Here is a 24,524-nt window from a genome sequence, read left to right as displayed (position 1 = left end):
AAATCATATGTACGTGAATATTAACTCATTTCTTTAAATCTTTTAATTGTTTTTACAAGATTTCATCCTAGAATCTAGGATTTTTCATGGTGGAATTGCGGATTTTTGGGTAAAACTTAGGGATTTCAAAATTCGGGGATTTAGACCTCAAATTGAGGTCGGATTCCAAAAGCAATTGTAATTTCGGGCTCAAGGGTGAATGTGTAATCGGGTTTTGGTTCGCATTTAGGATTTTAACCAAGCGGGCCCGGGGTAGGTTTTTGACTTTTGGGGAAAAATGTTGGGAAACCTATAATTATGCATTGAAATTTATTTCTTTAGTGATAATTGATGTTATTAAGTTAATTATGACTAGATATGAGTGGATTGGAGGTGGATACTAGAGGAAAAGCGGTAATTGAGCTTTGAGTTGATTGTTGGCTTGAGGTAAGTTTTGTGTCTATCTTGTAGTTGAGGGATTAGGGATCCCCAACTTAATTGATATGTGAAAATCCATGTGTATGGCATATAGGTGAGATCACGAGTACCGATGTGCCGCCAAATTACCTGTTTAGCCTGTTCTTTTCCCTGTTCCTAATATATTACTTTCTTGTCTTAACTGCTACATGCTTTTTAGTGCTTCCATATTTAATTGCCTCTTGTTAGATGTTGTCTTCTTTACTGAAAGTATTAATTGTTCCATAGTTCATTGTATCACATTATTGATTTAAGTTGGTTTATCCGTGTTTCGTGGTATATTTTGATTGGTCTCGATGTGTAGTATTAAATGATGAAGTTTCATAATTGTATAGATTTTCGTTTGCTTTGGTTTGAGGCATAAATGTTGTGAAGGGTTTTGAGCTAAAATATGATATACTTGTTCTAATTGTGTGATTGGTACTGATATGGCGGGATCGGGTTGCACGCCGCACCAGGAGGAATAAGGGTGGTATATTGATGAGGAATAAGGGTGAAATATGATTGTCTGGTGGGATCGGGTTGCATGCCGCAACAGGAGTAATAAGGGTGGACAAGTGGGATCGGATTGCACGCTGCAACAGGAGGAATAAGGGTGATATATTGAGGAGAAATTATGATGGACTGGTGGGATCAGGTTGCACGCCGCAACAGGAGTAATAAGGGAGAATGTTCATATTGTTACTGATTATATGGTGAGAACGGGATGCGTGCCGCATCAACTTGTTATTTATGTATTCTTCTTCTATTGTGATTTTATTCTGTAGCATTGTAACTCTCTTAAGGATTGGTGATAGTTAAGTACTGGCAAGATAACTGGGTTCCGTATTTATTTACTGCAAGTTACTATTTCATTTCGTTCCGTACTTCCTTTTTTCTTTATTATATAATGTATGAAGATTATATTTTCTAGGTGCTTTGTCGTAGCCCACCTCATCGAGGATAGGCTCGGCACTTACCCATACATGAGGTCGGCTGTACTGATACTGCACTTTCCGTGCAGATTTTAGAGCTGGTTGTGGTTGATCGAGAGGTCGGTTACAGGCATTCATCTAGGAGACCCAAGATAGTCCTGCAGGCGTCCGTATGCTCTGGCATCCCCTCCTATGTTCTACATTCCTATTTTTTTTTCTTTCGAGACATATGTACTTTTCTTTCAGACCAATACTTGTAGGTACTCCTAGAATATTCGTGGGTTATGACACCAGTTTCTAGGTGGTAACAGTTTCAGTATTTTAATAGTATATAGATCATCAGTTTATTATGTACTTCCGCATTATCCCAGTTTGATTTAGTTTAGTTAATTAAAAATATAAAATGTAAAGGAAAAAAGGCGAATAGAACTTTAACGTTTGCTTGCCTAGCAAGTGCGATGTTAGGCGCCATCACAATCCCGGCGATGAAAAATTCGAATCCTGACACATGAAAAATTCTTTTACACAACTTTCCTTTGTGAGCTACGTACTTTTAACTTTCATTTTTCGTAGCGAAAACCACACAAAAAGCCATGTCGTCAGTTACCAACCCAAAAAGTGTGTGCACGGATAAAAATCTACTAAAATTTAGCTTTTCCACTAAAAAACCTTTATTTAAGTACTCTTACATAAAGAATATATCATAGCAATATGTGCATAGTCTCCAAGCTCTTGGAAGCACAACTACCGAGCCGAAACGATAGAAAAATCCTTTCGTAAAGCGACGACAATAGCCCAACCAACTATATCGGGAGAAACATCCCGCACCACATCTGTAGTACCATTACAATTCTTCAATTCTCGATTTATAACAAGCAGTCCGCGTCGCATAAGATTGAATAGGAATGAAATAAAGGCATAAGTCTCAAGGAATTAAATCGCACGATGAGGAATCAAGAAGGGAAGTGCTCCTAACAGCCCTGCAGCCTCTCGAAGATAAGTACAGACGTCTCTATACTGATCCGCAAGACTCTACTAGACTCGCTCATGACTTGTGAGACCTAAGGGAACCTAGTGCTCTGATACCATATTGTCACGACCCAAATTCCACCAAGGGTCGTGATGGCGCCGGACACCGCTGTCAGGCAAGCCAACAAAAATACTTAATTAAAATCTCATTTTAATAATTTTGAAAACTATGATTTTCCTTTAATTTTACCAGTAAAAGATAATCGTTTCAAATCAAATATGAATGTTAAGAAGTTAATACAATATACTCCATAATCATCCCAGAATCCGGTGTCACAAGTGCATGAGCATTTACTAGGGAATGAAATAAAATATAGTAATTGTCCGGAATACAAAGTGGACAGAAATAAAAAACATAGTAAAATACTCTGAAGGGAACTCTGCTGGCAGCGGGTCCTCTCGATAAATGCAGCTCAACTAAGTCTCTGTATCAACCATACCGCTATGCCACTAAGCCACTAGCCACATATGAACATGTGTAACAAAAATGCACAGCAAGTGTATATGAGTACGAAAACAACGTGTACCCAATGAGTATCCCGTCTAATCTCGAAGAAGTAGAGACGAGCGGTCGACTTCGACACTTACTAATGGTCCAATGATAATATAGTAAAAGTGTGAGAAATTCATGGATTTCATAAAGCAAAATTTAACTAATAAAGTCAGAAAGCAGGTAAACAACTTCTCAAATAATAAAGGATTTCCAAAGATTTACTTTTCATTATCTTTATCAATTTATCTCTGGCTCGGAGGGGCAATTATCAACATTTAAAATTCTCAGGCAAGCAATACAAGCGTGCGCATATCATGTGAGGTCGTATAGCCTGATCCAACATAAATGTAAAATGTGCATTGCCGAGGGTCGAACGACGCGAACCATAGATGCATCTATTACCCCGCTCGCGAATCATACATGTGACGCAGTCAACTTTAAATAAACAATTACCCTACTCGCGAATCATACATGCAATGCAGGTACACAAAGAAATACATGCTCAAATAGCCAATTAAGAATTTATCAAGGAACGTTTATCCAAATAAAAGCCAATTCTCTTTTAGCGATTTAAGAAAATGAAGTTTTAATCCTTTTAGAAATTCATTTATCGATTCGATAGGATTTAAGCAATTCAACTGCCAACAAGATTACAGATATTCCAAGTATAGCATGCTTTTGGGGCCTAGACTACCCGGACTTACATATAATAGTAGCTACGCATGGACTCTCGTCACCTCGTGCGTATGTAGCCCCCACAAATAGAATCACATAATCAATTATTTCACCTATGGGGACAATTCCCTCTTACAAGGTTAGAAAAGAGACTCACCTCGCTCCGAAGATCCATAACCGACATTTCACGCCCTTCCGAAGACTCGAATCGATGTTAAATGCTCCAAAACTAGCCAATAATTATGCAAATCCATTAATATATGTTCAATTACTCATTACAATCCAATTTATAACAATTCCTAATCCCAATCGAAAAGTTGACAAAATTGCCCTCGGGCCCACGTGCCCGGATTCCAAAAAATTTCGAAGATAAAGTTTACCTATAATCTCACGAACCCAAATATATAATTTGCTCTCAATTTCATGCCCAAAATCGTGGTCAAAATTGAAGAATATCAAATTTCTAGGTCTTCCTCAAAATCCCCAAATTTCTATAAATTTCCTTGTCTATATCCATATATAAACCTTTTATTTAGTCAAAACTAGTAGAAATCACTTACCTCATGCTTGGTGATGAAATGGCACTCCATAGTTGCTTCAAAATCGGCTCCCATGAAAGATTTGAGATAAAAAATGAGCCAAAACCCGTTTTAAAACACTTCACTGCCCAGGCGACCTTCTATGCGATCACAAACAATGCTCTGCGATCGCATAAGCCAATCCCAGGGCCTCCAAATTCTTGCACAATGCGATCGCAAACACACCCTTGTGATCGCATAAGCCAAAACCAGCAGCCTCCAATTTCTTCCTCTGCGCGTTCGCACATACACCCCTGCGATCGCATAAGCCAATACCAGCTGCCTCCCAATCTTGCACTATGCAATTGCAGACCCACTCACGTGATCTCATAGAGTAATAACCTGCTGCACTCACACCAGAAAATCAGCAATCCTCACAAGGCAAGAATCGGCCTGTTGAGCATCCGAAACACACCCGAGGCCCACGGGACCTTAACCAAACCTACGAATCAGTCCTAATACCTCATTCGAACTTAGTCGAGCCTTGAAATCACCTCAAACAACATCGAAATCATGAATCACAACCCGATTCAAGCTTAATGAACTTAGAACTTCAAATTTCTATACTCGATGCCGAAACCTATCAAATCACGTCCGATTGACCTCAAATTTTGCACACAAGTCACATTCAATATTACGGACCTACCACAACTTCCGAATTGGAATCCGACCCCGATATCAAAAAGTCAACTATAGGTCAAACTTCCCAAAAACCTTCAAATTTTTATCTTTTAGCCAAATGACTCCAAAAGGACCTACGGACCTGGAATTCACTTCCGATCGCGCTCCCAATACCAGAATCACTATATGGAGCTATTCCCAGACTCGGAATCCCAAACGGACATTGGTAACACTAAAATGCACTTCAACCCAAACTTATGAGATTCTTCCAAATGCTAACTTCCACAATAGGCGCTGAAACGTTCTGGGTCCTCCAAAAACCCAGTCCAGACATACGCCCAAGTCTGAAATCATTATACAAACTTTCTTGAACCTTTGAACCCCGATTCTGAGGTCGTTTACTCAAAACTCCAACCTTAGTCAATTCTTTCAACTTAAAACTTCCGAAATGAGAATTCTCTTTCCAAATTAACTCCGAACTTTCCGGAATTCAATTCCGACCGTGCGCACAAGTCATAATACCTGAAGTGAAGATACTCATGGCCTTAAATTACTAAATGACTCGCTAGAGCTCAAAACGACCGTTCGGATCGTTATAGCAACCCAACTCGAGTGTAGTGAAAACCGATGGAACAATGCATGCAAGCCCCAATAAGGAACAGAGGACCAATGCTATGGATAACCAGAAGGAATCAACAGAAGAGCACAGTACCAACAGTAGAGAAGGGACGATCATGGGCAGGACTACTTCAGGAGAACAAATTGGCAGCGAAAGGTATGAATCTAACTTACATACCCCTAGTGATGAAGGATGGTGAAGTAGTGGTGCAATTGATGGACGAGGACATTGCAGAGGAAAACCTAAAGTGGACTTGACCTGTTATACTCTATGTTGTGGGGAATACTCCATCAATTGGAGATATTGAAAGGTTCATAACTAATTAGTGAGATAATGTGCAGAAACCTAAGGTGTTATTCCATAACGATGGCTACTTCATTATTCTGCTTAATACTAATAAAGAGAAGGAGAGGGTGATGATGAATGGTCCTTATACAATCAATAGTAGGCCAGTTATTATGAGGTAATGGTCAGAGAATTTTGATTTCAATTAAGAAGTGCTGAGAACTATCACCTTGTGGATCAAGTTTTCAAATCTGCTACTTAATTTTTGGAGTAACCAAGCCCTAAGCAAAATTAGAAGTGGACTGAGAAAACCATTATATGCTGATGCTTGCACAACAATTGCAGAAAGAATTTCATATGCTAGGGTCCTAATCGAGATGGATGTTACAAGGCCACTACCAGAGAAGATCAAGTTGTATGATCCTAGAGGCAAGGTGTTAGAGCAGCTGGTTCATTATGATTGGAAGCCACACAGTATTGTTAGAGTTATTGTCAACTAGACCATATATGTAAGGACCAAAAGAAGTAGAAACAGGATGGAATGATGCAAAGGAATGGGGAAGGAGTGCAGAAACAAGAGTGGAGGAAAGTTAGAATACTTGAACCTGTAGCTGATAAAATTGATGCCCAAGGTAGATTCATTGAATAGCTGGAGGAATTTCCAACTATGCAGCAAAGCAATCCAGAAGTTAAGTCACAATGGCAAGTAGCTCGAGGTAAATCTGCTACAAAGAAGAGTGCAGAAGTGATACGAGAGAAGGAAGTGGACATTGCTAATGCCTTCAAAGCATTAGTTGATATTGCTCAAAAGATAGTTCAACTGTCTAAAGCCCAAGGAGCTAAGGAGAAGCAGAACAAGAAGGCTAGGGAAGGAACTCTACAACAAGCTATTGTATCATGATGAACTTTATAGCATGGAATGTAAGGGGTTTGAATAAAGTGTACAAACAAAAAAAAAACTAAAAAAAATTTGCAGAACAAATAAAGTGGTGTTGATAGCCATAATAGAGCATAAAATGAAGAGAAGTAAAGTTGATTCTGTAATAAGGAAGGCCTTAAATAACTGGAAATGGGTGGACAATTACAATGAAGCTCCTGGAGGCAGAATATGGATTGTATGGGATTCAACTCAGGTGGACTATGCACTGATCAGAACTCATGAGCAATTTATACTGGGAAAGGTAACTATAATGTAGCAAAACACCAGTTTCTATCATTGTGTTGTTTATGGTAAGCATACCGTTCAAGATAGGAAGAATCTATGGGAGGAGTTGTTGAGGTCTATGCTTAATATAAGTAGTCCCTATCTCATAATGAGTGATTTTAATACTATCCTAACTAGTGAGGAAAGGTTTAATGGCAGTCATGTGCAAGAGGTGGAGATGAGTTAGTTCAAACTGTTCTTATTGGATGCTAAAGTAGATGAGTTGAAAACTGTGGGAAGACAATATACATGGACTAATAACCATGTACATAGTAGGATTGATAAAATTCTGGTTAATGCTGAATGGATACAAAAAATGGCCAAACATGGAAAGGATATTTATGAATTCTGGGTTTTCGGATCATTGCCCTTTAAATGTGAGTTTTGATACCAACAACCAAGTAGGTAGGAGACGTTTCAAATTTCTTAACTGCTTGGCAAGTTTGAGTTCTTTTGAAGAGAGAGTATAGCATTTTTGGGGAGCTAGAGAGGGTAGACCTACATTGCTATCTGTGTGGAACAAACTTAAGAAGCTGAAAGGGGCACTGAAGCAAATAAATAAGGAAGAATTTAGTGAAATTGAAAATAAGATACAAGATGCTAGGGGGAGATTAGAAAATATACAAAGTCAAATGAATATCCCAGGTCAACATGATGAGCAAATTACACTTGAAAGAACTACTAAATTATAACTGGAAAAATGATTGATGGTGGAGGAAAGCTTCATGAAACAAAAGTCTAGGATACAGTGGCTTAATCTTGGGGATTCTAATACAACTTTCTACGATACCTTCATGAAAAACAGGCAAGCAAGGAACATCATTGGCAGATTAATCACTAGTACTAGGCATATACTACAGAATCTAACTGAGGTGGATGCAGAAATCCTAAGCTTCTATATGGGGCTGCTTGGTACTGCAGCAGCACAGTTACCAGTTATCAATCCAGAGATTATGCAAAATGGGCATGTACTGAGTAGGAGGCAACAATTACAATTAATTAGACCTGTTAGCAAAGAAGAAGTGAAGCAAGCTATAATGGGCATTGATGACAGCAAGGCACCAGGGTGTGATGGGTACAACTCCTATTTTTTTAAGAAGACATGGTACATAGTGGGAGAAGAAGTTACTGCAGCAGTCCAATTTTGAGAATTCATATATGTGTAAAGCTATCAATTGCACAACAATCACATTAATACCAAAAATTCAGAATCCAACAAATATAAGAGACTTCAGACCTATTTCATGTTGTACAGTTTTATACAAGATCATCTCAAAGGTGATTACTACAAGAATGCAAGGGGTGATGGAAGATTTGATAGACAATTGTCAAGCTGCTTTTGTACCTGGAAGATTGATTACGGATAATAAACGTATGAGCCATGAATTGGTCAAAGGTTATGGAAGAAAGAATATATGTCAAAGATGTATGCTAAAAATAGACATGCAGAAAGCTTATGACTTTGTGGAATGGATTTACATAGAACAAGTGTTGAGGCTACTGATCTTTCCTGAAATATTTATGAGGTGGATAATGGCTTGCATCATAACTGTATCCTACTCAGTGCTTATCAATGGTAGACCAACTGCACCATTTGATGCAAGGAAAGGTTTAAGGTAGGGAGATCAACTCTCCCCTTTCATGTTTGTTTTATCTATGGAATACTTGAGTAGGTCTTTGAAGACACTGAAAAAAAATAAGAAGTTTAGATTCAACCCAAGGTGTGCCAGATTTAACTTAGTTCAGCTGGGATTTGCAGATGACTTACTACTATTTTGTAGAGGAGATGTACAGTCTGTACGGATCCTGCACAAGCACTTCTAGCAATTCATTGCAGCATCAGAACTGATTTCCAATCCAAATAAAGTTGCATTTATTTTGGAGGGGTGAGCAACTTGATTCAACAACAAATTATGGATATGTTAGGCTATACAAAGGGAGAATTCTCTTTCAGATACCTAGGGGTTCCTTTGAGTACTGAGAGGTTTTCTACTATACAACGTGAGCCCCTAATAGAGAGGATGTTAAGCAAGATTCAGAGATGGACCACAAAATTCTTGTCATATGTAGGTAGAGCAGTACTAGTTAAAAGTGCGCAATTTGCTATATAAACCTTTTGGGCACGGTTTTTTATATTGCCAAAGAAAGTTATCCAGTTCATAGAAACTATCTGTAGAAGATTTCTATAGAAAGGTAATGCTGAACCAACAAAAAGGCTTTGATAGCCTGGGAGAAACTATGCTCACCTAAGATTGCAGTGGGCTTGAACTTCATTGTTGTGGAGTTGTGGAACAAAGCTGCTATCTGCAGGCTACTATGGAGTATTTGCACTAGGAAGGAGAAGTTATGGGTACATTGGGTACATACTTACTATATCAAGGATCGCACAGTCTGGAGTACAAAGCCAAAGAGTCCTTCATGGTCGGTACAAAAGATCTTTCAGGCAAAGGATTACTTTGCTAAGGCAGGTCTTAATGAAGAGGATGTTCAGAGGATGGTGAAATACTCAGTCAAAAAAATATACAAGACCATACAAGGAGGATTTCAAAAAGTACCATGAATGAAGTTAGTATGCAATAATCAGGGGCAACCCAAGTGTATATTCATTCTAAGGTTGGCAATTCAATAAAGGCTAACAACTAAAGAGAGACTAGCAAGATGGGGTGTAATTGCAGAACAGACATGTTCTTTGTGTAACAAGGAAAATGAGACAGTGCAACACATGTTCATTGACTGTGAGATAACATGGAAGATAGGGAATGATCTGCCGAAATGGAAAGGAATACGAAGAACACAGCATGCATGGAAGGAAGAAGTAACATGGCTGGCAAGGGTGACCAAAGGAAAAAGTGCAAGGGCAACAATATGTAGGATGACACTAGCAGCTGCTGTCTATCACTGTTGGCAAGAGAGGAACAATGTGATTTTTTAGAAGAAAAGAAGAACAGACACTACTATACTTCATCTTATCATCCAGGAAATACACATAAGGGCAACTAAATCCCCTTATCTAGATAGAGCAATGGCTAAGTTGAATTGGTATCTAGAAGTTAGCTAGAGTATGAAACAGTATTGGTAGAAGAAGAAGCGGTAGAAGCAGTGAATGATAGGTATCACCAAATTGGGGCTTCATGTCCAGTAGGTGATATGCTAGAGGAAATTTTGTAATAGTCTAGATGAGTTGTAAATATTGTTACTTGGTAAATAAAATACTTAATTACCAAAAAATATAAGAAGATATTAAGTTTATTTTTCTAAATTTTCCCTTATTTAATTAATATTTATTACTGTTTTGGTTAATGATTAATGTGTTAGAACCGTATCTGTTGGCTTGCCTAACATTCAAGAGTTAGGCGCCATCATGATCCCGATGATGGAAAATCCAGGTCGTGACACCTAGGTTCATATTATTTGATGTTTTTACCTTTTTATTTTGGTCCTAACTAAGTACCATTTTACATGATCAAGAAGATATTAAGTTTATTTTTCTAAATTTACCCTTATTTGCACCTTCGTTCCCAAGAAGTCTTTCTCAATTACAAATTACAATTTCGTATGAATACATTCAATAGGTACTCTACCTTTACTTCAAAGGCATTTGATATGCACATAATATTATGCCATACTGCTTTCACGCAAGATATGCGCTTTTCCTTATGTAAATTTAATACGGTAATTTAATCAAAATTCTTCTTAATCCCTAGGAGTAGGTAGTTACTTAAGGGTTGTGTTGAAGGCAAAAACACCAAATAATATGGACCATAGAGGGAGTAATAATTTTAATTTGTAATTAAAGCGTTGAGTACTACTTCTTCTATCTCATTTTAGATGTCTTTTTAGCTCAAAATATTGTCCAAAATAATTATTACTTTAGAAATTCAAGACTAATTTTATTAATTATTTCCAACTATACTCTTAATAATAAAGAAATAGTAGTTTTTTTAAATACTGCTCAATATTGAAAAAGTATTTAATAGGTACTTAGTAAACTATACCTTGTATTTGTTGTTTTTCTTAATGAGCGTGAAAATAGCTAAAACGACAGTTAAAATATAACGACGGTTAAAAAGCAAGATATTCGAGAAGGGTCCAAAAGAGAATCCAGAAAATATCCTTATAAATAACCATCCATAACAAGGAAGACCAGGATTATATTTCTGAAAAAAATGACTACTACATTATAATTCATATTCTTGAATTTCAGAGAGTAGCAAGTTGCTGAATATTCATAGGAAAAGTAAAATTGGGACCTCCATAGAAAGCCATATCCCCAAGCAAAAGGTTGACAGCAGAAGTGGGGTGATATGCATCCCAAAATAAGTAGTCATCTCTGTTTGGACATGGTGTTTGCATTGGAAGACAAGTTACTTCCCCTTTGTTTTTCCCTGACCCACAACACCCACGGTCTGTCACACTAAACCCTGTCCAAAATAAAATCACAATCAATCACTTTTCGCTGTGAATTTTGATTGTGAATTTGGACAAAAAACTTTAATTTTTTTGAAATAAAATTTACATATCTAAATACAGCTTTACAAGTACTACCGGTCATAATATTTAAAAAATATTTGTAAAAAATGTGATCAAAGTTAACCTTCTTTGACTCTCCAAATAGTAAATGTGTTACATAAAGTGAAACATAGAGAGTATCATATATGCATTTAACATGTATATCGTGTAAAAAAATTTACACTATCTATCAGTGTAACCTAATCTACAAAGATTGTGTGCTTTATTTTTCAAGCTATTAGTTTCACTTGTTATAAGCAGTTATCTGTAATTATCTTTCAAATGATGCCGTAGTATAAAATATTTTGTACGATCAAATATACAGATGCTACTCGTTAGTTATTTTCCCTCTTTTAATCTACCTCTAGTTTTCCATTTCACTTGGGTAGATCAATTGCTTTATTAATTTAGTAAGGAAGCACTAAAATTAAGACCGATATCTTCAGGCAAAGACTTAGCTGAGAAATGCTGGACAAAGTGGGTTGAAAAAAGAAATTAAGTAAATAATACGTTTTCGTATTTTAATCTGCAGTATAAATATGCAGTGAAGATGCCCAAAGTATGTCATAAAGAAGTTGAAGAATATGAAATGCAGTTTTTCTTTTACTTTTTTTCGCATGTGTGACGCCTAGACAGACATGCCCTCGGCCTAATGGCATCGGACGTAAATTACGTTCAAAGACTCGATGGTTCACGGGATATCACATTTTGTTACATTCTTCATAGATGCGAGAGTCGAAATATCCTTTGTAGAGAGTCGTTTTTATGTGGAATGGAGTTTATTTAGCAAAAAAGGGATATTCTTGAACATATATGTTTTTCATATATATAAAGTGGAATTTACTAAGACAGAGAGGGAAATAAATGAGGCATACCATAGGACTTGTAGTTGGTAAAGATATCCTTGAACATATTTTCCATGTCAAGGAAAATGAAGTGGCCACCAGGCAGTTCACTCTTGTTGAGTTTCATGGTCATTGTCTTTAATTTAGCATTGAATGGGTGCACCATTTGATTCACCATTTCTGAGCATTCACCATTTGAACTTTCTGCTAGCAAGAATGGGATGCAACCCATTTGTCCAATCCCAGCAATTATAAATTTCCGAGCACCAAGATCATATAATTTCTGCATAGTAACATTGAGCGCGGATAAATTTTTACGTGTGATTAGTGTGTACCTATGGTTAAGTTCAGTGGCGGAGCCACATGCACTCTAGGAGTGTTAACCGACACCTCTTTATTGAAAAATTACACTCTATATTTAGGTAATTTTTTAAAAATATGTATATATACTTTATAGTGACACCCTTTGACTTATTGGTGAGTTTATTTCTTTAAATTTTGATCCCCCTCGATAAAAATCCTGACTCCGTCATTGGCTAAGTTGATCAATAGCAGCCAGCTGTACAAACCATCATGTATTCATGCAAGGTCTGGAAAGGGTTGCAACTAGGGGCGGAGGGACTGCATCAGTTATGGGTTCGGACGAATCCAGTAACTTTTATTTAGACTCTGTATTTTTATTAAAAAATTCAATAAATGTGTCTGAATATTTAATTGTGAACCAAGTAACTATGACCAGCTATGGATCTAGAGTCAATTCAAAACCCATGAACTTCAAATTCTGGCCCCGCCTCTGGCTGCAACTCAAAGGGTGTGATGTAGACAGCCTTATAACCTAATGCAAGCAATAGTGGCTGCTTTTACGACTCGAACTTGTGACCTATATGTCATACGGAGACAACACTCCGAGACTCTCGTTCCTATGCCTAAGTTGAATGATTAAAAGAAATGAAGAGATCTTACTATCAATTGCTCTTTATATTGATGAACCAATAATTCAGCATACTTTTGAGGAGTGTATTCATCTTGAGTAAAGTAGGCAGGCATAATGTAATTGTTGAGGTAGTCATTGCTGCCCATTCCCACAAAGAATATGCACTTGGGAATTGCCTCTTCCACAATTGGTGCACTCATATTTTTTATCAAACTCACCAACGTGTTTTCAAAGTTTTTGATTTGATAACTGAATGGGATTCGCTCCACCTGAAAAACAAGAATCATTAGTTCAAATAAAAACCTTTTGCGGTTTTAATTTTTTATTCGACTTTTTTTTAAAAAAAATAACCAATTATCACAATGTACTTATAAATCACATTGGTTAAACATATTTGATTATTGATTGGCATTACTGGTTTAATTCTTATACACTAGCAATGTAAAGTTGCAGGATCCAAGGCAAGGGCCGCATCCCAAGAATGTGTGATGTAGGCAACCTACCTTGTTGCAAGTATCAGTGGCTATTTTCACGGTTCAAACCTGTGACCGATAGGTCACGGGGTGACAACTTGACCATTGCTCCAAGGTTCCTCTTCTATGCATTAATAGCAGAGGCGGAGCTAGAATTTCAAGCTTATGGGTTCAAAATTTTAAGTATTTTAAATTACTGGGTTCTAAATTAATAAAAATTATAAATAATCAATGAATTGTTCAAAACAAATATATGGATTAAACCAAATATACTGGGTTCGCCGAACTTGTAGCCAGAACACTATCTTCGTCCCTGACTAATGGTGTAAAAAATATTTAAACAACTAGGTTACTTGTAATGCAATTACTATTATCTTTATGAAAAACATTGTAGTAATTGATAACTTTGTCTCTAACTAGACTAATTGTGTGAAGTAAATCTATATATATATATATATATATATATATATATATATATATATATATATATATATAAAAGAGAGAGTTGATTAATTATATATACTTACAAAGTGAAAGCCGGTAATATCAAGAATACCAGCAGCAGCAGAGGCATAATTAACTCCGAAACGCATTTTGTCGACGTTGAATATCTCCGAATATGGTGGAAGCAGTGGCAATCCCAGAAGGTCACCTGCATTTTTACATAATATAAAAAGTAATTAAAGTACGTTTAAACTTATTTTCACAAAAAACATCACTATATTTAAGCACTAATTTAAAATTTTGATCAAGCTCTCCTAACGATTAAAATTGCATGACCAAGATCATGAGTACTTGAGACCAGTGTTTTAAAAGGCGAGAAGCGTGAAGCGAGGCACAAGCTTTGAAGTGCGGGATGTAAGCCCCTAGGTATTTAGTTATTAATATTTTATAAATAAATAGTGTAAACATATAAATAAAAAAATATCTTAAAATTATAAAGAAAATAAGAAAAATATAAAATTAGTAGGAAAATTTTCTATAAACAAGCTACATGAGCTCTAACCTTACAAAAGAATATTTTTACTTGAAAAAGTGAAAGACGTAAAGATGCATTACACTTATAACATGACTATCATGGAACATACTTAAAATTGTGAAAATGATATTCTAGTTCCTAATTATTAAAAGAATAAAATGAAGCTGACGTGCCCCGGACAAGTGAGATCTTCGGTCTGCATGCCTGTGAGCAGCTCAAATAAAGAAGAGTCTGGTCCGGTCTAAATTCAGGCACGGCTCGCCCGTCTCTGGTCCATTAGTAATTGTAAATGAGAGAGCTCTTTTGTGAAATCTGACACTATTGATTTACAAAGACTTGGATTATGCATTAATTACTATTTGTCTTAAATAAAGTGAAAACAAAATAGTCAATACGTTGTGAATTTGAATCTTATATTGGCCTTATGCTCCCTAAGTCAGTGTAATCAAACAATAAATGCATGACATTTGTTTTCACATATATAAACATTTACCAACCAAGTTAACTAATTATATCTTCAAATTAATTAATTATTTAATTATGATAAATTCAAGTTGAATTGGAATTGTGTTTGGATATGAATTCAATTCGAAGTTATTTTTAAATTTTGTGAGTTATTTGGAGTGAAAATTGTGAAAAACAAAAAAAATTAAAAATAGCTTTTTAAAATTTTTTAAAATTTTGAAAAATTTCAGAATTCATCTTCAAATTCAATTTGAAAATTTTAAGGCCAAACACTGATTCCGAATAAAAGTGAAAATATTTTCCAGAAACGTGTGAAATTTTTTATGGCCAAACAGTAAGAAACAACTGAGAAATGAAAGAAAGAGTGAATCATAAATGTCAAAACATATATATTAAATCATAGAATCAAAAAGATTTAAGAGACATACAATAACATCAACAATAATAATAATAATAATAATAATAATAATAATAATAATAATAATAATAATAATAATAATAATAATAATAATAATAATAATAACAAGAAAAAAACATCAGGCAAAATTAAATCTATTTAACAAAAGAAAAGAAAAAGAAGAAGTGAGGAATGAAATGAGTTACCAATCTGATCAAGGATGGTGTAAGCATTAGAGAAACGTCCAGTAGGGCCACCAAAATCAATGCCATAAGGCAAATAATTTGCTTTTGCAAATGAAAATAGGCGATTATTATTTCCACTGTCAATCAAAGAATCTCCAAAGGCAAATAAAGCTGGCACCAAAGCTCTCCTCTCCTCGCCACTTGATGGAGCCTCCGGCACCGGTGCTGGTGCCGGAGCCTCCATATCGTTTGCTACTGGAGCCGGAGATCCATCATCTGATGGACTTGACTCAGGAGCAAATGCATCATCGTAATCATCATCATCGCCTTGTGTTTGTGCTAGAGCTGAGCTTGTCAACAAGAATAACATCATGCAAAACCAAGAAACACTTAAACTAGCCATGTTAGTGTGTGTGTGTGTTTTTGTGTCCTAAAGTGTTTCTTTTTTTTTTTTTTTTTTTTGCTTTGTATGTAGGGTGCTAGGGGTTGTTGTGGGGGGAGGGGGTGGAGGAGTGATAGTTTCAGGAGTTTGGGCTTGGATACCCAATTTATAGAGGAGAAAACATGCTTATTTGAAAGATATGCCAAAGGTTTTGCAAGAATGCAAGTATTGCACACTTCTTAATAAATATATTTATAACTGCTAATTCTAGTACTGATGTTGCATCAAGGTAGACTACCTACATTAAATCTCTGGAGTGTGGTCCTCTCTCGGATCTTACATGAACACGTAATGCTTTGTGTACCGAGCTGTCTTTTTTTTATAACTGTTATAGCATTTGTCTAAATTATCCTGCTTTGTGTACCGAGCTGCTTTTTTTTTATAACTGTTATAGCATTTGTCTAAATTATCCTTTATATCTCTTTTAAATGTCCTATTTTTATTAACATTTTACTAATGGAGCAGCAGGATATATTTGAAAAAACAATAATAAATGACTTCTTCATTTATTTTTAAAGTCAAATATTTTGAAATAAATTTAATTTGCCAAAGCAATATTTGGGAGCAGAGAAGAATTATTTTTCGTGGTCTGTTCTCTTGTGTTCAGTTAATGAGCTTGGATTCCAATAATCTTGGTCATGTAGAACATTTTGAATTGCATTCACATTTTGCTTGCTCTGCTACAGGATTTAAGGAAAAATATGCCAGGTGGAGTAATTATTGTTCAATTAGAGGTTTATTAGTTGCTAAGCAAAGGATGACATTGAATTTAATATCTTAGAAGAAAATATCTAAGTTCATACTCATCAAGGAATTTGAATATTGAGTGAATCATTTTTAGAGTCTAAGTTTATATACGGGGATACATGCGAATTCAGAATTTAAATTTAATGTGTTCAAACTTACACTAACTTCATTATACTGTTAAAACTATGGGTTTAAATCTAATATTTATTAAAACTTTAATAGAATTTCTTACACGCGCGCACACACATATTATTTATATATAAACTTCAGCTTCATTAGATTGTCATTTACAACAAAATCATCATCCCACCATATATAACGTAAGTTCGTTACGCATATTTAAAACTTATTAGTACGGTCAAATCTCTTTATAACAGCCTCGTTTGTTCCGAATATTTTTGGACGTTATAGCAAAGTGCTGTTATATAGAACATATATTATAACATAGCATGAAAATTAGTTTCGAAAAAGCTTGACTTTTATAATGAAATATTATTATATAGGGATGATGTTATAGAAAGTTCGAATGTACGTGTTTTTCAGTATATAGATATCTTCTTGATTAGAATAGCCCAAGTAACTGGATAGAATCTATGGAAATTATTCATTTAATTTTATATATATATTTCTAGATTCTTATTAATGGCTATTAGCAAAAGACTAATCAAGAACACGTGCACCGCATGCGGCACAAAGCAACAAACACAACTAGTAGCCATTGATTAGGCACAATAGTGAGGAAAGTGTGACCCTCTATGCTGTTAACTTTTTTAATATTTCTTTTTCTTTTTCTACCAATTTTAACATTTTTTTTCGACTCAAACGAAATTTATTGTCAGACTTAGCTGGGATCGGTTGTTTTTTTTAGATTAAACAGTTTGAATATGAAAATACATATTTAATTATCAAGATATGTCTAAATTTGAATTTTGAATAATTAAGACAAGTTTTGCACACGTGGTTTGAATGTGTATAATTTATAAGTATTATAAGTATAAAAATTTCAATAAAATAAAAAACATATTAATTAAATCGTAATTTATATAATGTTTACCCATAAAACGGTACAGTTAAAATTGTTACGTAGTTTATAGATAAGCGAAATGATTTGATCCAAAAATGATAAAGAAATAAGATTGAAAATGAGATTTAGCAATTGAAATTGAAGAAGATGATAAGCCTGACTAAGGGCGCATTGTCTTCGAAGACAAAAGCGAAAGCAATCATAAAAAATAAGTAAAGTTGTTTGATTGAAAGCAAAAGTAAATACAGTATATGTTTGCAAAGAATTTCCTCCCTTACCCTGGCTATTAAGCTTAGTATTTATAGCTTTATCTAGGAAGCAAGTTCCTAGGATCAAGCTCCTCTTAAATAATAATAAAAGTGTCATTGATGAATACGTAACGACAGGCCATGAATGCAAATATTCTCTGTAACGATTGCACATTTGATGCTAGAGAATATTTTCTCATTGAATGATATCCAGTGGCAAATACTCGATCTGCTCCTGTTGGCTACACTCACTTTGGGATTTATCCGATGTCGCTTGCAATTGTTGTATCCGATACTTATTGTTACTTGACTTGTCTTTTGCCTATTTTCGGTTTTACGTGTCATGCTACCATTCGACCATTTATTATAAACCAATTTTATTGCCTATAGATAGTCCCCCTGCTTTTCGGTGACATATTTTTGTGTTACCGGGAAGTTGGTGAAGATCCCTTTCTTGGAGAGAAAGTTCCTGAACAGTCTCTGACGTTTGAAAGGACGCACATCTTCTCACATTTAATACCCCGAATACGAATTTCCCCACGATTCAGAAAATATTTTCTCGGGTTTTTGAGGTAATCATGACCAGGATTTTTGCCGTTTATAACTTCCCTTCTACTCATTATTTCACTTCTCACTGTGCATTTGCTTATAAAATTTTCAATCTTCTCCAACCTTCTTAGCAAAAAGTTTTATTGACCCTTTGTTATCATGACTTCTTTCAATGCACTTTTCGATGGTCATTATTTCGGTAGAGACTCAAAGAAAAACAAGGACAAAGAAGTTAATATCGATTCTGAACCTCCCACGGTAAGCACCATCATACCAAATATCGCAGTACTACTCATGACTTCTAAGAGAAGGACCCTTCTGCGTCTTCCCGTGCTTGGTTTGTTAGCAGTTATCCCTCCTCCATTCCTCCTTCTAATATCCTTACTGTGAAGGAGGATTGTAACTGCCCTAATCTTGCAATCCTTGCCCCGGACATGATAGAACGGGTTACCTTTACCAAGAAGGGTTTTACATATGTCTATACATATCTATTTACCTTAGGTCCATTCTCCATAGGCTCGAATGAAGGGGTCAACCCCATTATTTAGGAGTTTTGCTTCCGGTATTAGGTCTACCTAGCCCAAGTATGCCCACTGGTATGGCGAATGGTGGCTTGTTTTTGCCAACTGTGCACGGAGACCGAGGAAACCCTAACCCTTGCACACATGATGAACCTTTTCTCCACTAAATATTTTTGTGGGGAGTAATAAACTTCAGCAAATGAGGCCACCATGCTCTTTTTATTAGCGTGGATGATGACAACGACTATGGATGGATGGAGCAATTTGTCATCATCCCTTCTAGGGATATCGTCCCGGCAACAACTCTGTCTTTTCTTGAGTCGTGGAATAGCTTTCGTATGTTTTCGATTTATTCATTTCCTTCCTTAATGAAAAGATTGTTCTCTGTTGTTGCTGATCTTCTTGTTTTTTTTGTTCCAGCTACCCGATGGGAGCCACCATGAGTTTCAAGGCCGGACCAATAGGTTCAAAAAATTCTAGAAATCGCAACACCAGAATTCCACTGGTGGAAGGAGATGGCCCTCAAATATGAGTGGAATGCCAAAAATCATAGTAAGTCCTTCTTCCTTTTATCTTTGTACGAATACAGGTAACTTCATAAAAAAGTTGCTAACTTCATTTTTTGGGTTAATTCAGGACTTCTGCAAGGCTTTGTTACCTGCCCCAAGGTCAACATCTTAGCTGACCCCAAAGAGGCTAAGAGGATGCTGCAAAGTGCCCTTGCTCGAAGCAGTGCCCGCGGATGTGCTTCCGGTGAGGGTGCCTCCTCTCGCAATCCTCATTCGGAGAACAAGCAACCAAAAAGACGACGCTCTTCCTCAACTGGGTCTCAAAGGAAGAAGATAAAGGAAACAACGACCGAGATGACCACAGTCACAATTGTCCTTGATGATGAAGGAGAAGCTAGTGATGGAGAGGATTTCCTTCATATGAGGAAATGAACTTCATCAGCTCATCCGGATGCTTAACTAGGGGAGCTTCAAAACTCGTCTGTAGGAGAACCCTAATCACTTTGTGGCGAGAAAGACCTGGTGGATAATGTTTATTTGCGATTTTCAATCCCCATTGCTATCTCCGGTCCAAGGAGTTCGGAAAACAGCAATCAATGTTGCCCATGCCGCAGCTGCTTCTCATCCTTTCATGCCAATAACTTCATGCCCCTCAACACCAGCTGCTTCTTCACCATCAACAGCAAATTCATCTCCTCCACCAGTAACAGATGATCGAGAGAGGGGTCTTTCTCCTCTTCGATCTCCCGACCATGGGAATTTGGGGCACAGTTATTCACCCTTTTTAACAGATCTTCTAGGGAGGAGAAATGCTACTCTTTCAGTTTCGAAGGAGTGTCATCTGTTGTCCAAGTCGGTGGAGCATGCGAACTATCTGAAGCCATTCGCCTTTGAAAAATATTGGAAGAAAATGCATTCTATATCGATAGAATGCTTGTTAAACAATGCAATGCAATGCGCGGCAACAATACCGTACTTATTTTATTATAACTTCTTTTCCATTTACCTGTTGCAATGGTAATCCTAACTTTGATACTCTTTTTTACGGGCCAACTTTCTTGCTTCTGAAGGCCTACAGAGATTGATCCTCAATAAGCAAGGACTCGCTTCCGAGCGAGATCAACTGTTGGCTGACAGGAATCAACTTGCTGCGCGCCTCCCGTGTTGGAGGAAAAATTTGCTGAGATGGGTGAGCTTGAGGCCCGATTTCAACAAAGAGAGCAAGATAAAATGGCCCACAACTAATAAGCCACTCAATTACACAAGCAACTTCAAAAGAATAAAGCTAAGTGGGCCGATATCCACGACACTGTGCTTGCTGCTGCCGAGTGTGGGTATGCCTTCGAGGAGCAAATAAATAATTTGAAGACACGCTTAAGATCTAATACCGAGAAGGCCAATGCTTCTGAGGATAAGAGGGCCAAGATGTAGGAGAGTCTTAAGAGGGCCATGGATCAAAATCGGATCCACTCAACTACAAATATTGAGCTCGATTCTCGCCTTAGTGCCCTGAGATCCGAAAGAGACCGCCTTCAAGACGAAATTGATAGGCTCCAAGCTAAGCTCCAAGAACAAGAGGATTCCCTCCTTTTTTTAAAAGACTTATGTTATATATCATATGAGGAGGAAAATCTTGAAAGAGACCAAAGCAGGCATCGCTAATATAGATGATTGTATTGCCCATGCCCGAGAACTGGAGTTGTCTGCTCGTGAACGCCTTCCCGCTTGGTCAGTTCCAACTGACTCCTCAAGAAATGGTTCTAAGTATTCGGGGACCTAAGGTGAGATTGAGGAAGAAGAAGACGAAGACCCTGAATCGGTAGTTGATCCGCCTTTCTCCACCGGGGAAATGTGGATCCCTTTCTCCCTTTGGGCTCCGGCGGTAATGTGCTTAGTTTATTTTTTTTCTCTTCTTTTCTCTCTTTTTTTGTACTTTGGAATTATGACAAACTTTTCATCGAATTTAGAACTTTTATAAATAAAGAGTTTTTTGCTTAAGTGTTGTACAAAATACATTTCTTTTGCATTGAGTTGGTTAAAGCTACGGATATATTTTCATCCGATAGCTTTTGATTCTGGGCATAACTTCTTCAGGAATCATCCCTTTACTATGATGGTTTCATAATATAGGGACCTCTTATGTTTATGGTGCACTTGAAAAGGACGTCTCATATTCATTCCGACACAAGCATTTGAAGTTGTTGTTAACTTTCAAATGATAAAAATAACTCATCATTTAGACAAGAAATAAGATAAAAATAAAAGGACTTTATTTTATTCCTTCCATTTTTAAAAGTACATAAACATTCATTTGCTAAAGTAAAAATTGCCAATACATGTGGCTGACTTGTACAACTTATTTCTACGAGGTTGATCATGTATTCCATGGTCCTGATGAGATATTATTATTTTTGAATCTATGAGTCCCCGATTTTCGTGGCATTCTTGTTGTCGTATCTTATATTATCCCCCCCCCCAGTGTTTGAATGCAAAGTATGAGAATTGAAACACTGGAAGTCTTGCTTCGCTAGTGAAAACGACTTATGAATGGTTAAATACTCTTTTTTTAGTGATCGAAGACAAAGCTTGACATTGAACCAAAGATTATTTAACCATCCATATAGTCGTTTGTCATCGATGTGAAAATTTTGGTGCCTTAGTGTTTAAAGGTCTTTCCTTTTGTTGATGACATTCCCTTCGTAGTATGTTTTCCGTTGTTTCCTCGTTAAAAACCTTGCCAGAAAAACTCGATTAGGACAAAAACTGGACGAAGTAAAAAAGAGTGCAGCACATACTTTCAGTATGGATAGGATCCATCAGCAATAATACCTTTTGAGGTGAGTTACGTTCAAATTGTTGGGAAACTTGAATCCATCTTGATTTTCAAACTCGTATGATCCTTTTATTGGTAAAACCTGAAATACGGTAAAAATCTTCCTATGTTGGACATAGTTTCTTGGCATTGACTTCCCGAGTGCTCTTAGTCACCTTTTCAAAACCAAGTCTCCTACCTTGAAGTAGCAGAGATTGGCCCTTCGATTATAGTATCTTCTGTCCTTTGCTTTTGAGTCATTATCCTCACATACGCCAAGTCCGTGTGTTCATTTATCAAGTCCAACCTCACCAGCAGCGCTTCATTGTTTGCTTTTTCATTTGTTCAGGAAAACCTTGAAGTTGGCTCCCCTACTTCCACCGATATCAGAGCTTTCACTATATATACGAGAGAGAAAGGTGTTTCTCTCGTGCTCGATTTTGTCGTTATTCGGTATGCCCATAAGACACCTAGTAACTCTTCGAGCCATTTGCCTTTAGCAGCTTCTTACTTCTTTTTAAGGTTTTGGATAATCACTTTATTGGTTGACTCCGCTTGTCTGTTAGCACTCGGCTGATATGGTGAAAATGTAATCCTCTTGATTTTCAAATTTTCCAAAAATTTTGTGATCTTTGAGCCTATTAATTGTGGTACGTTGTCGCAGGTAATCTCTTTCATTATTCCAAATCGGCAGATTATGGGGTCCCATATGAAATCGACCACTTTGCGCTCACCGGTCATTTGGTAAGGACATGCTTTAACTAATTTAGTGAAGTAGTCAGTTAAAACTAAAAGAAATATTACCTTTTCGGTGCCCGGTGGTAGAGGACTGACAATATTTATTCCCCATTTCATGAATAGCCATGGGAACAATACTAAATGCAATAGTTTTGCTGTTTGGTGCACCAATTGCGCATGGTGTTGACATTTATCACATTTATGAATGAATGCCTTTGCGTCCTGCTCCATCAGGGGCCAGTAGTAACCTGCCCTAACCAGCTTTAGAACTAACGAATCTGCACCGGAATGGTTCTCACAAATTCCTTCGTGGACTTCTCTCATCACGTAGTTTACCTCTAAGGCTCCCATACATTAGGCCAATGGTCCTTGGTACGACCTTCTATATAACTGTCTATCTATGAGGTAGTAACGAGCTGATTTGGTTCGTAATTCCCGAGATACTTTCGAGTCTTCGGGTAACTTGCCATATCGAAGGTATTTGAAGAACTCATTCCTCCAGTCCCAGACTAAATTAGTTGAATTGACCTCAAAGTGACCATCAACATCCAACACCGAGTACAGAAGTTGAACAACTATACCAGAGTCAGATCCTTTCATCTCCATAGATGACCCAAATTGGCCAATGCATATGCTTCCATATTTTCTTTCATTGGAATGTGTAAGATCGACCATTCCCTAAATCATGCGAGCAATACATGAACCTTGTTCATATATTGGTTCATGCGCTTTTCTTTCGCATCAAAAATCATGTATACTTGGTTTACTACCAGTTGGGAATCGCATTTTATCTCGATAACCTCAGAGCCGAGTCCCCGGGCCAAATCAAGTCCTGCAACTAAAGCCTCATACTTGGCTTCATTGTTAGATAATGGAACGGTCTTAATGTCCTACCTCAGGATTTCTCTCGAGGGCGTGACTAGAACTATCCCGAGACCGGACCTTTTTACGTAGGAAGCTACATCCGTAAACAAGGTCCACACTCCTTATGTTATTTCTGACATCAGCACTACTTCCTAAGCTTTCGAGAGGTGACTCTAGAGCTAAAGCTAGCTTTTCGAGATGTGGATAGCGAGTCTCCGCTCCGAATAGTATTTTACTAACATAATAAATAGGAAATTGTGTACCTTCTTCCTCTCAGACTAAAACGACACTTATCACTACTTCCAAGACTGCTAGATATATTGCTCTCCTTCCCCCGATTTTGACATTAATGGGGGCCTTGATAGGTACATTTTTAGGTCTTTCAAGCCTGTTGGCATCCTAAAGTCCA

General features: G+C 36.9%; 2 protein-coding genes across 2 annotated transcripts; one reads left to right on the top strand and one right to left on the bottom strand.

Moving 5' to 3' along the window:
- The first annotated feature begins 6,686 nt into the window (after positions 1–6,686).
- On the top strand, positions 6,687–8,022 carry LOC138887035 (uncharacterized). The gene is made up of 2 exons (XM_070168747.1): positions 6,687–6,851; positions 7,591–8,022. The coding sequence occupies exons 1-2, from the start codon at positions 6,687–6,689 to the stop codon at positions 8,020–8,022; spliced, it is 597 nt and encodes a 198-aa protein (XP_070024848.1).
- A 2,927-nt stretch (positions 8,023–10,949) lies between these two features.
- On the bottom strand, positions 10,950–16,220 carry LOC104213647 (GDSL esterase/lipase At1g71691-like). The gene is made up of 5 exons (XM_009763176.2): positions 15,683–16,220; positions 14,163–14,287; positions 13,192–13,431; positions 12,259–12,511; positions 10,950–11,295 (listed from the first exon to the last, which is right to left on the bottom strand). The coding sequence occupies exons 1-5, from the start codon at positions 16,062–16,064 to the stop codon at positions 11,075–11,077; spliced, it is 1,221 nt and encodes a 406-aa protein (XP_009761478.1). The 5' UTR covers positions 16,065–16,220; the 3' UTR covers positions 10,950–11,074.
- Between the last annotated feature and the right edge of the window lie 8,304 nt (positions 16,221–24,524).

The sequence above is a fragment of the Nicotiana sylvestris genome, chromosome 3, assembly GCF_000393655.2.
Source record: "Nicotiana sylvestris chromosome 3, ASM39365v2, whole genome shotgun sequence".
Classification (NCBI taxonomy): domain Eukaryota; kingdom Viridiplantae; phylum Streptophyta; class Magnoliopsida; order Solanales; family Solanaceae; genus Nicotiana; species Nicotiana sylvestris.
Note: the sequence above shows the minus strand (reverse complement) of the source record. Positions and strands in the feature narration are given on the sequence as shown.

Bases quoted from the DNA above. Each gene is read 5' to 3' on its own strand.
- LOC138887035 (XM_070168747.1), top strand. From the start codon at position 6,687: ATGAAGAGAAGTAAAGTTGATTCTGTAATAAGGAAGGCCTTAAATAAC. The intron at 6,852-7,590 runs GTAACTATAATG...TTGATGGTGGAG, and splicing joins AGCAATTTATACTGGGAAAG to GAAAGCTTCATGAAACAAAA.
- LOC104213647 (XM_009763176.2), bottom strand. From the start codon at position 16,064: ATGGCTAGTTTAAGTGTTTCTTGGTTTTGCATGATGTTATTCTTGTTG. The intron at 14,288-15,682 runs GTAACTCATTTC...GTAAAAATGCAG, and splicing joins CACCATCCTTGATCAGATTG to GTGACCTTCTGGGATTGCCA. The intron at 13,432-14,162 runs GTAAGTATATAT...CTTGTTTTTCAG, and splicing joins ATATTACCGGCTTTCACTTT to GTGGAGCGAATCCCATTCAG.